Source organism: Mus caroli, chromosome 11, assembly GCF_900094665.2.
Source record: "Mus caroli chromosome 11, CAROLI_EIJ_v1.1, whole genome shotgun sequence".
Lineage (NCBI taxonomy): Eukaryota > Metazoa > Chordata > Mammalia > Rodentia > Muridae > Mus > Mus caroli.
Window position 1 is genome coordinate 48784109 of NC_034580.1, and position 13077 is coordinate 48797185.

General features: G+C 46.3%; 1 protein-coding gene across 2 annotated transcripts in view; it reads right to left on the reverse strand.

The window, feature by feature from the left end:
• LOC110305839 (cytochrome b-c1 complex subunit 8-like) overlaps positions 1–10211 on the reverse strand; it is a 72181-nt gene extending 61970 nt beyond the window's left edge. The window contains exons 1-2 of one of the 2 annotated variants that reach the window (XR_002379194.2): positions 10004–10211; positions 456–561 (exon numbers count right to left, since the gene is read on the reverse strand). Coding sequence is in view for 1 of the 2 variants with exons in the window: in XM_029483744.1 (XP_029339604.1) it covers positions 456–499 (44 nt within the window). In the remaining variant the exon portion in view is untranslated. The remainder of the gene's footprint in view (positions 1–455; positions 562–10003) is intronic. The other variant, XM_029483744.1, reaches the window with a different exon arrangement.
• Between the last annotated feature and the right edge of the window lie 2866 nt (positions 10212–13077).

The following is a 13077-nucleotide window of genomic DNA, read 5'->3' on the forward strand; positions in this document are numbered from 1 at the left end:
CCCCCCCCCCCCCCCGAGGTCTCTCCAGCCCCTCAAAGGACTGAAGCACAAAGAAGGTCTTAGGATAAGTAAGCTATTAAATTAATGGGTTGTGGGTGGGGTGATCAAGGGAGTAGTCTGGCCTTAGGGATGACAGAACTCGGGATCTGGTGAGCCAGGATAAGTCCCCAGTGGACCCTGAAGCACTACAGAGCAGCTGTGAGAGCAACTAAAGAGCCCAGCACAGATACCTCACACTCCAACAGACCACACACCTGCTGAGCTACTGGGGTGCACTTCCCCCGCTCCCACCCCGAGTCCTTCATTCCCTGCAACATTGTAAAGATAGCTGGTTTCACAGATTACGGTTTTATAGACGAATTGTGAATATCAACAAACAACTCCAACACGGAACACATGTGGTTCACATCAGCGCCTACAATCTAACGCAGGAGGCTGCAAAAGCTCACACTCACTCGTGGCTGGCTTTCAGGCAAGTCTTCAGAAGGAGGGAGTCCATTTTCTTCTTTCTTGGCTGTCCAGCCTCCTGACATCACAAGGAGGCCCGGGGCATGCTGCCACCTGCAGGCCAGACATAGAAACACTTAAGACTGACCCAGAGCACTCAGCTAAAGCCACCCACCAAAGCAAGCTCTTCTAGCCCTCCCTACCTCCCTGCCCTTTCTATTTTATTTTATTTTATTTTATTTTATTTTATTTTATTTTATTTTATTTTATTTTATTTTATTTTTATTTTGAGACTGGGCTGTGTAGCGCTGGTTGGCCTGGAACTTGCTTTGTGGACCAGGCTGGCCTCAAACCCACAGAGATCTGGATGTCTCTGCCTCCAGAGATTAAAAGGCATAGGCCACCACACCTAGCTGCTGTATAAATTTTATTTTTTAGACCTTGATATCAAAGCTGGCCTGAAACCTGTGATCCCCCTGCCTCATCCTACGAAGTGCTGGGACTGGAGGTAAGTGCCACCACACCTGGCAAGTATAAACATTAAAAAAATATTACATGTATGTATTCGTTGACTTGGGGAGGGAGTGTGTGTTGGCATGTATGCTCTACAGCATGTGTGTGGAAGTCAGAGGACAACTTTCAGGAATTTGGTCTTTCCTTCTACTCTGTGGGTCTTGGGGATTGAACTCAGATTATCAGGGTAGAAGAGAAGTGCCTTTACCCCACTGAGCAAGCTTGCCAGTCCCATCCAATTTTTCTTTCTTTCTTTTTCTTTTCTCCCCCTAACCCCAAGATAAGTCTTTCTACATAGCCTGGCTATCACAGAACTCACTGTATAGACCAGGCTGGCCTCCAACTCAGAGATCTACCTGCCTTAGCCCTCCAAGAGCTGAGATTAACACACCCAACCCACAGACATTTCTTAACGACAGCAGCTAACCCTCACACACAGCTGTTTCTTTTCTTTTTTTTTTGTTTTTGATTTATTTATTTATTGATTATATGTAAGTACACTGTAGCTGTCTTCAGACACTCCAGAAGAGGGAGTCAGATCTCGTTACAAATGGTTGTGAGCCACCATGTGGTTGCTGGGATTTGAACTCCGGACCTTTGGAAGAGCAGTCGGGTGCTCTTACCCATTGAACCATCTCACCAGCCCCAGCTGTTTCTTAAAAACAGCAGCTAACCCTCACACGCAGCTGTAGGCCATATGCTTGTTTTTTATTCATTTATTGAATCCTCAGAGCAACAAGTGAATGTTTTTTAAAAGGTCTCCGCCAGTCAGCCTGATGTCAAAATTAGGCTGGGTGATTAAAATGAAGAACGGGGATATCAGCTGATTTCAAAGAGGTTGGTGAGAAATGGAAACTTGGAGACGCTGAGTACCCTGGAGGCTGTTCCCACATCTTCACGAATACAGCACCGCCCTGGTATTTGTGGTGAGAGATGCATACACACAAGATAAATTTCTCCTCTCAGGGCTTCCACTCTACTTACTAGAGGTAACACAGGAAAGATGGTAAATGCAGAGCAGGAGCTGCACAATGGCTCAGTGGGTAAGTACCTGCACACAGCAAGCAAGCAAGCATCAAGACCTGAGTTCGATTCCCCAGAACTCATGTAAAGCCAGGTGCAGTGGTGCATGAATCTATACTCCAAACGCTCCTGTGGGGAAGCAGGAGATGAGACAGGAGAATCACCCGAAGCTCACAGGCCACTTAGCCAGGAGTGCACAGCACAGAGGCAGCCAACACAGACTCTGCTTCTAGCAAAGTGGAAGGTGAGGACCATCGGCTGAACTTGTCCTTTGATCTTCACACATTCACCATGCCTTGTATATCCACGCGCGCGCACACACACACACACACACACACACGCACGTCCATAGTACACATGCGCACTCACAGACACACACGCTGAGCATGAGCAAAGCATAGACGGTAGAAAACAAGGTCAACAAACAAATCTCGTGTATATTCCTTTGTCTTCAAGAACCATGTCAGGTTTTGCTAGGGATACAATCATAAGTAAGCTTTAGCCAGGCTCTTAGCTCCTATGGAGTCTTTACATAGTAACTGTGGTCCCTGCCGCCTAGAGTGTTACCACAGGGAAGATTTGCTACTCTCTGTAGATTGAGAACATCCTGGGTGGGGTGGAGACCTGCAGTAGGAAGCATGCTCTGTGTACAGGTTAGTTCACAGACAGGAAGCTGCGTGGAGGCAGCGGGCGGCTAAGAAGGGGCGTGGCCAGTCTTTCAGTGCACTGGATGCCAAACAGTAGGTATCCTCTGTGAACCACAGCAACTCTCAGGGTCCTGGGCAGAGAGGAGTAATGTGCTCAGATGTGTGTTTTTAAAAGATTATGCTAGGTAGTGAGTTGAAAGGCAATCATCTCTCCAAAGATGTGGATTCCTGAGACTGTCATAGGCTCCTGCACACAGACAAGGGGGTGATGCAGACGTGAGTGAGTGAGTGTCTTGAGAAGGAGAGAGCATCCAGGTGAATGTATTAATCACAGTTCTTCCTTAAGGGTTCCTGAAAGAGTGCGATACTGCCAGACTCTCCATTTTGGGACTTCTGCCTTCCAGAACCCTTAAATAATGAATGTGTTATTTTAAGCCACTGAGTGGTGTGTGCATGAGCAAATGACAAGAGGACAATTTGTGGAATTTGCTTCTCTCTCTCATGTGTGATCGAACTCAGGTCCTAAGACCTGGATAACAGCAGTGGGAGATGATGAGGCTGTGTGTCAGAGAGCAGCCTTCGGTTCAGTGAAAAGCCAGATCTAGTACCCCGAAAAGACTGGGAGATGATCAGGAAGACTGCTTCCCTGCAATGTACCCCCTGCTCCAGCCCCCTTGCTGCATGCAGGGTCACAGGAGCCTAACTGGATTCTAAGAGCATAAAAAGACCAAGGCCTGCCTGCAGATGGCAAATCTGGCAGACTTAGGGGCAGGGGAAAGTTAACTCTGTGTGTGTGTGTGTGTTAATATATAAAAATGGTTTGTTTGCAAATGGTATGTGTATGCCTGGTGCAGGTGGAGGCCAGAAAACAAAGCAGCAGAGCCCCTGGAACAGGAGTGATGGAACCATGAGCCACCATGTGAGTACTGGGAATTGAGCCTGGCTCCTCTGAAGAACAGCCAGTGTTCTTAACCACTGAACCATCCCTCAAACTCTCAAGTTTTTGTTGTTGTCATTGTTTGTTTTTAAATTTTACGTGTATGGATGTGTGCCTACATGTAGGTCTGTATAGCACATGTATACAGTGCCCATGGAGGCCAAAGGAGGACACTGATCCCCTGGAACTAGAGCTACAGACAGCTGTTTGCTACCGTATGGGTGCTGGGAATTGAACCTCTAGAAGAGGAGCTGTAAATCCTGAGCCATATCTCCAGCCCATTGGTTCTTGAAACAAGGTCTCATGTTTCTCAGGCTGGCTTCAAACTCAAGTAACCAAGCATGATCTTGATCTTCCTGCTTTTGCCTCCCAAGCTTGGGGATTAGAGGGACTTGCTATCACACTTTTTTAATTTTTAGATTTGCCTATCTTTGCATGTTCATGTGATGGGGTGCATGCAGAGGCCAGAAGAGGGGATTAGGGGGCCCCCTTTATCATTTTCTGTCTATTCCTTTGAGGCAGGGTATCTGCCTGAACCCGGAGCTGCGAAGCTCAGGGATCCTTCTGTCTCCAGTGCCCTCAAAGCTAAGTTTCAAGTAGGCATGGGACACCTAGCATGTGGTGTGGGTGCTGAGATTTAAGCTGCAATGCTCATAATTGCATAGCACGTACTCTTAATGACTGAGCCGTGGCTCCAGCATCCCTCCCCCCAATCCCTGGGTTTGTGCAGTGGAGGGGATGGAACACCAGGGTTCTTGTGCAGGCTGGGTAAGCATTCTGCCAACGGAGCTACATCACTGGTGCCCAGCAGCTCAATTTCAATTTCCATGTTCCTCTAGCCAGTCTCCTATTCTAGGGCAGGGTTTTTATGGGAGCCTTCAGTTACAAGGAAGTTTACACAGAGCGATAGAGCATTTGGTTTAACTGAGCTAAAGTAAACGCTGCAAAACCTGAGGAAGTGACTTCAGCATCTGCAAATATTCCAGAAGGTCTCTGTGCCAGGAAAGGTCAGCTGAGGACCAGAAGGGCAGGGATTCCAAAGTATACTTAGGAGAAATGTGAGCCTCTGGGAAGCGTCACTGTGCAGATCCACTTCACTGTGCATCTTCAGAGAGCCACGGGGAAACTCTTAAACGTGTCTGAGCCTTTCCCTTCCACTCCTCAGACAGTTACACGAATAGGTTACAGATAAATGTGATGGTTAAAAATCTCTAAAGTGGAAAAAAAATAAATGTGGATTTTAAAACAAAGCAAGAAGAATTTAATAACATGGGAAGCTTCCAGATGACTCTTCTGGGCAGATACTATCTGTAGGAATACTGGAGAAAGCTGGAAAAGAATAGTAAAAACATGCTCAGAAGGTATTGGGGAGCCAGCCAGATGACTCAGTTCAGTAAAAGGACTGCCGCCAAGCCTGTTGACTTGAGTGCAGCTCTGGGGACCCAGACGGTAGAAGGAGAGAAACTGGCTTCCCCATGTTATACTTTGATCTTCACACATATGTGCACACACACACATGCACACACATAAGCGTTTGATAATTAAAACATGCTAAAAGGTTTCATGTTTCAAAGAAAGTAATAGATTCTTATTAATATTTGCCACTGATAGGAAAATATGTTTTAAGAACTGAATGACAGGGACTGGAGAAATGGCTCAATGGTTAAGAGTACTGCTGTTCTTGCAGAAGACTTGGGTGTGAGTCCCAGCACCCACATGGTAGCTCACAACCACCGATATAACTCCAGTTCTCAGGGATCTGGTGCCCTCCTCTGACCCCCATGTGATTCCTGAATACAAACGGTGGACATATACTCAGGCATACACACACAACCATTAAAATGAAATATATATATAGATCTATCTATCTATCTATACACACACATACATATATATACACACATATGAATATGTATATATATGAACTGAATGATGGCCCTTGTAAAACTTGGCACTTTGCAACTTGGCACTTTCCAATCTCTAATCAAAAAATGGTCAGGAAAGCCAGACATGTAGTCCTAGCTACTGGAGATTACAGACTAAAGGCAGAAGGTTGAGAGGACATACTGAGTAAGGCTCTATTTTATTAAAGAAAATTAAAAATAAGCATGAGGGGCCAGAGAGAAGGCTCAGTGTTAGGTCACTTGTTGCTCTTGATGATGACAGAAGTTCGTTTCCAGCACCGTATCAGCTAGCCCACAACAGCCCAACCATCTCTTCTGGTCTCCAAAGGCACTCATGGGTATGTCAGCGTACACATGAACATACATATATGTACAAATATACACATCAGCAAAAATAAATCCTTTTTAAAAAGAAAAAAATGAAGACAGGTCCTATCTGAAACCCTAGCTCTTAAAGAGGTAAAGACAAAGGATCATGAATTCAAGAACATCCTTAGCTACACCTAGAGTCAAAGGCCAGCCTGGGCTACATGAGGCCCAGTCTCAAGAAACAAACAAACAAACAAACAAACAAAAACCAAAAAAACCAACCTGGGGGTAGGAGGGGAATAACTCACAATAAATATATGCCAAAGTGACAGAACGAAGACCACATCTACACTGAACCAAATCAATACAGACCAGTTAGATCCTACTACTCAAAGACAAGGCTTTTAAAATAATTTTTATCGTTAGAAACTGGATAAATTAGGACATTCCATTTAAATAGAGGTGTGTGTGTGTGTGTGGCCTATGACTTACATAATTTGGAAAACTGTAGAACTATGTTTGTAAGAGATAGGAAATGGTCCAGGAAAAAGCCACCACTGTAATCTTGTTTGCCTACAGAAAGTGTTTCACAGAAGCAGGAGTGAACTTTCCTCTCTCATAAACACATATACACTGTTTAAATCTACTACAAAATGCATGTAGCCAACAAAATATAGAGAAATGAACACTAAGTATAAAACCTGAATCAGCGTGGTAGGAGCTATGGAAGACAAAGCTGACTGGTGGACAATAACCAAGACAAGAATTCCTTCTGCAAAGAGGCTTACAGGCCAGGTGTAGTGATGCGCACCTTTTTGTTTGTTTGTTTGTTTTAGATTTTATTTATTTATTTTTAAAAATATGACAAGTATACTATAGCTGTCTTCAGATATACCAGAAGAGGGCATCAGATCCCGTTACAGATGATTGTGAGCCACCATGTGGTTGCCGGGAATTGAACTCAGGACCTTTGGAAGAGCAGTCAGTGCTCTTAACCAACCTCCAGCCCGTGATGCACACACCTTTAATCACAGCATTTACTCCCAAGTGTTGTATCACACAGGCAGGCAGATTTCTGTGAGTTCAAGGCCAGCCTGATCTACATAGTGAGTTCTAGGATGGCTAGAGCTACATAGTGAGACCCTGTTTCAGAAAACTAAAAACAAAGCAAAACCTCAATCAATCAATCAATCAATCAATAAAAAGAGGTTTAGCAGGGCAGAGAGAAGATCATCAGGCAAGGGTACTTGCCATCAAGCTGGTGACAGGTTCAATCCCAGGTGTCATGACAGAGGGAGAGTATCAGCCAGGTTTCTCTCTCACCTTCATATGTGTGTCATGTCAGGCACATGTGCCGGCCCCCCAGATACACATACAAAATTAATTTAAAAATAAAAAGGGTCTAAACAGAAAAAGACCACATGAACTGACATCTTTAAAGTCATAAGACTGTCACCTAAATGATCGACGGCTCATCAATTAAAAGCACATTGCTCCATGGCCAATCTTGGTTGTTAACTTGGCCAAATCTAGAAATCAACTAGAACCCAAGCAGCTAGGCACACTGGTGAGAATTTTCTTGATTGTCTTCTCTGAGGTGGGAAGACTCACCCTGAATCGGGGCCACCCCTTCTGGTGAACGTCCATATAAAAGGGCTCGGGAACTGCCTGCTTGCCCTCACTCTCCCTGGACCGCGAATGCATCAGCTTGGTTTCTTCGCTGCTGTTAGAATCCACTTCTTTTTTTTTATTTATTTATTTATTTATTTATTTATTTATTATATGTAAGTACACTGTAGCTGTCTTCAGACACTCCAGAAGAGGGCGTCAGATCTCGTTACGGATGGTTGTGAGCCACCATGTGGTTGCTGGGATTTGAACTCTGGACCTTCAGAAGAGCAGTCAGGTGCTCTTACCCACTGAGCCATCTCACCAGCCCCTAGAATCCACTTCTTCAGTAGTGCAACATAGACTGAAGACTAGCAGCTCTCTAGACATCCTCTGGGGGTTCACTACAAGATGGGGACGGCAAAGACATCCAGTCTCATGGCCTGAACAGCTACTGGAATCTTGGCCTTCCATTCAGGAGGCAGCCGCTGCTGGATTACCTGGACCACAAGCTGTAAGCCACTCCGGTAAATCTCCTTTTAACACAGACATCAATTTATATGATTTTAAAATCTCTCTCCCATATTTTCAGGCCCACATGAGTGTTCTATCAACTACCAATGAGCAGATCTCTATCCTAGATGAGCTGTGTTTGAATACAGAAAATAGGATATGCTGCTCAATTTAATGTTGTTATAAATTGGCAGGGAGAGGTGATCACAAGATTACCTTGCCAAATACAGAATGAGCATTTGATAAAATTTTGTCCACAGCCAAAAGCAAAACCAAAAGTGTTTAGAGACAGAATTAGGAGGGCCTCTTTGCCCCACCCGCACCACCCCACAAGTCTAAGTCCAGATGGCGTAGTCACTGTGATGCACTCTGCTCATTTTTATCAGAAAACAATATTGGGGGTTTATTTATTATCCATGGTTGCTGCTTCAATTTGGCTCAGAGGGAGAGAAAGGAGCCCTGGAGAAAAAGGAATAACTTGTGAAAGAAAGCAAGCCACGGGGCTGGTGAGATGGCTCAGTGGGTAAGAGCACCCGACTGCTCTTCCAAAGGTCCAGAGTTCAAATCCCAGCAACCACATGGTGGCTCACAACCATCTGCTACGAGATCTGGCGCCCTCTTCTGGAGTGTCTGAAGACAGCTACAGTGTACTTACATATAATAAATAAATCTTTAAAAAAAAAAAAAAAGAAAGAAAGAAAGCCACAAAATGAGAGATAACAACCTCATTTTTCTGGCATATTAAGCAGAATGTGTTAGAAGCCGTGCCTCCCCATACCATCCTAGGATTAAGGGTGCGAAGATCCAGAGTTTTGTAAACTTAGGACATCTGGCAATCTTTCTCAAATTCAGACCCCGCTTTTAAAGTTCAGATCAAGTTTTGTTTCAGCTGTGGACCTAGGGTCAGATCCCTGAGATTAGGTGAAAATAACGTTTATGGAGACACAAGTTGAGTTCAAGCTCGTCCTTGCCAAGCACACACAAGTCAGGCAAAAAGCTGTCATTCAAATATAAGCAGGCACCTGAAGACTTGGTCATTTTGCTTTTAGCTCTTGTCACTTGTGCCATGTGTTTCATCTCTGCTGTACAACAGTCTCACTAAGTAGCCCTGGCTGAGACCTGGAACTTAGCTGGCCTGGAACTCAGATACCCCTCTGCCTCTGCCTCCAGGGTGCTGGGGTTGTAGGTGTTCTCTATTGAACCATATCTGTACAGTTTTTCTTGCCAGGGAAGGTGGATGCCCCGAGGGCAGGGGCTGTCTCCAGAGTTTGGGATGGAGTCCAGTATTCACACCTAAGTGTGTATACATCACTACAGGCAAGACAAAACAGCCACCATTTTCATTCCTCTGTGGGAGGCAGGAGATTGATCTGTGGTCTGGGAAGGTCCCTGTCCATCTTTGCTGGCATGGACTATGGTCCCTTCATAAAATGACCCTCAGACTTCACTTAGGGGAAGGACACCAGAAGAAGGGTTGATTCTAGCCTAGTCTTAATGTCTATGATCACGAAAGGGAAGCTGCGTTTGCAGGGTCTTGTAACGCTCAGGAGGTAGGACAGGTGCACAAACCTTGGCAGCTCAGTGGCTAAGGCTGCCAGGTAAGGCTGGAGGGGAGGTTGCGTTCCTTGTGAGCTCAAGTGGGGCAGTGGGTTCTGCATTCAGATGCATACTCCCATGAAAGAGTGTGTGTGGAGGGGGGCCGCAAAAGGCAACATGGGTTCAGAAGGATTTCTACAGAAATGGGGAGAGAAGAGGAAATGGGGGATGAGGGTGTGGGAGAGGGACAGACAGAAGGAAGGAGAGGAGGAGAGGAACAGACAGAGGGAAGGAGAGGAAGAGAGGGACAGAGGAAGGTGTGTGTGCATGCTACAAAAAGAAGCTCACTTAGGTGGCCAACGCACCACTGGACCCTGGACTGCAATATCCCCAGAGCGCTGGTTCCAGGCTTCCCAGATCCTCCTGCCTGGCCTTGTGGTTCTGAGCCACTCGGACCCCAGCCCTGCCACGCTTAACACGCCAGGCGTCCCTGTGACCCGCGTGGATCCAGAGCTTGGCACCAGCACCGCAAGGAGGAGCCCGCGAGCGGCAGGGGCTGCACTTACCTCTCTTGTGGGCCCGGGGTCCAGGCGGCCGCTCTCCTCTCCCCTCACCTCCGACCCCATCACCCGTCGTGGCAGTCGACCATCGAGGTTGCCTCTTTGTTTCTCTTCAGAGAAGCTATTAAAAGCAAAAGCGAAAGTGAAAACTAGGGGAGGCAGGACTGGCCCGAGCTCACCTTGAGCGAACGCAGACCACGGGCGGGCGCTGTGGGCTGGCGGGGCAATGCGCGCGCAGGAGCGCGCGTTCACAGCGCAGGGCTAGTGGTGCTGCTGCGAAGCCCCGGGAACACTGGCCCACGCAGGAGCCAAGGTCACCCGGCTGACCACCAGTGACTCAAGTGTCCGTGCTCTGGGCTGGACTTGACCAGTGGCAGCGGTTTGGGCTGGGTGACTGGCACTGGGTTGCCCTTGGTGGAGGAGACCTCGACCTTGTGGTACCAGTGTGTTTTCAACCAACCTAATGCTGCAACTCTTTAATACAGTTCATGTTGTGATGGCCTCCAACCATAAGATTTTGTTGCTACTTCATAACAAAATTTGCTTCTGTTATATTGAGGAAACAGAGGGCTGCCAAGGGGGTGGCCCTAGGTTGAGGACCACTGTGAAGACTTACTGTGTAACAATCGTAAGTGTTTTAAGGTTTCTTGTTGCTATAGATAATGGCTAGTAACTAGACTCTCTATGTAAGACTAGGTATGTAGTAACTAAACACGTAGTAAGACAAGTAACAAATCAGCGAGGGGATGGGAAGATAATTTAGTCAGCAAAGTGCTTGCTTTGAGCCAGGCGTGGTGGCCTTTAATCCCAGCACTCAGGAGGCGGAGGCAGAGGCAGGCGGATTTCTGAGTTCGAGGCCAGCCTGGTCTACAAAGTGAGTTCCAGGACAGCCAGGCTATACAGAGAAACCCTGTCTCAACAAAACAAACAAACAAACAAACAAACCAAAAAACCCCAAAGTGCTTGCTTTGCAAGCATGAGAACCAGAGCTGAGTCTCCAAAGCCTCACAAAAAGCTGGACACGCACTGTACCTGTATTCTCAGCATCAGGGAGGCAGAGACAAGAGTCTCTGGGGTGTACTGGCCAGCCAAACTACCTGAATCTATAGAGTCCAGGACTGGCCAAATGACTCGGCAGGAAAAGGCACCTGCCACCAGGCCTTAGGCTCTGAGTTTAATCTCTAGGTTCCACGTAGTGGAAGAAGAGAACCAGCTGGCACAAGTTGACATCTGATCGTACGTGCATGAGGCAGAAGCTTGCTTGTTCCAGCACACTAAATAAAAATGTTGAAAAATTAAAAATAAAAAGGAAATGACCCTCAACTTTAACCTCTGGCCTACAAGCATGCTGTGTGTGCACACGCATGCATACACACACACAAACACACACATATGCATAGCTACACATGTATATACCATACATACACAAAATGAGTTAATGTGCCAATTGAGAAAGATGCTGACATTGACTATCAAGTTCCACATTACTCACATATATAAAGCACTTGGGTGAAAAGGAAGATCCTTCGTGTGATCAGAAACAAAAAACTAACAAAACAAAGAAAAAGCCAGAAAATGCTGAGTCAAGGTTTGGATTCCCTGGTCTGAGTGGTGCCTACTTCACTGCCTGGAATTAAGCACTGGCCTTATCAATAACAAGGGGCAAAAGAGATTAAAAAATAGGAAATGCAGGCTTAAGGTTTAGATTCCTTGGTCCAAGTGCTGTTCATGGATAGCTAGTGGCCAGGCCCAAGTCTTGCTCTGACTATGATTTGGGGCACAGTAATTAACTACTCTTAGCTTCTTCCCCTGTAGGATGAGGATAGCAGCAGGAAAGACAACCATCAATGAAAACCATACTTGGGAAACTATTGTCTGTGAGCCTTTAGGTGGGTGCCTTAAGAGCAATGGCTAAGTCCTTGTGGACAGACAATAGTTGGCAAGACTGGAGGTCTCTCCATGATGACAAGATAGTTTTAAGTTTGGACTTCACACAGAGGACTGGGGACACACTGTAGGATGGTGTCTAACACCGAACCCCACAATCAGCTGCTGTAGTTATATATTTTTGGAATATATATTTGCCAAGGCAGACCTACCACAAAGTTTTCCCAGATGCTTTAAGCTCTGCCCAGTACTGGCTCAGAATACCTGCAAAGACACTTGCTGTTGGGAAACATCATCATGACAAATACAGTTAGTTCACTCCCGCTCCCCCTCCCCCTCTCAAAATGGAGAGCAAGCACACAAGCGAGCATGTCTGTGTGTGCATGTGTGGGTGTGCATATGTATGTGTGAGAAGAACAAAATTTTATTACAGAGCTCAGAAAGAGCAGACCAAAATCTGGAGTGAAAACCCAAATGAACCATGTAGTGGCTCCGAGTCACTTGTTTCTCGTTTCTGTACCTTGCATATGTCCTGCAGGGTGGAGGCCTCGGTCTATACCCTAGGTAAGAGATTTCAGTGTTTTCCAGGGAGCTGGAGGGAAAGCAAGACAGCCCCAATGGGGGCTATGGAAAGAGCAGCTCACATCTCTCCTGCAGTAGGTGTTTCCTGACTGCTGCAGGAGGGAAATGGAAAGCATTAGAAATTCAAGGCCAGACTTGCAGGCCTCTTTCTCCTGCAGGCCTCTTCCTCCTGCAGGCCAGTTCTGACCCTGGGAGCAGAGTGGAGCTCAGGCTGCTTTTGTATAAACAAAGTCTGGGGAGGTTTAGTTAGAATGCTGCTTAGTTTTCCTCAACTAAACAGAAACTAGGGTCACCTGGGAAGAGGACCCTTAACTGAAGAATTGCCTCCATCAGGCTAACATATTGACATGTTTGGGGAGAGGGCCATTTTCTTGACTGGAGACTGATATGGGAGGGACCAGCTCACTGCGGGGAGGTGACAGCCTTGGCCATGTGGTTCTGGGTTGTATCAAAAAACAAGCTGAGCAACCATTGGGGTAGCAAGCCAGCATTCCTCCATGGTCTGTGAGTCAGTTCCTGATTCTAGATTCCTCAACATCCCTCAGTGATGGGCTGTAAGCTGTAATAAACTCTTCCCAGGTTGATTTTGACCAGTGTTTCATTACACCAAG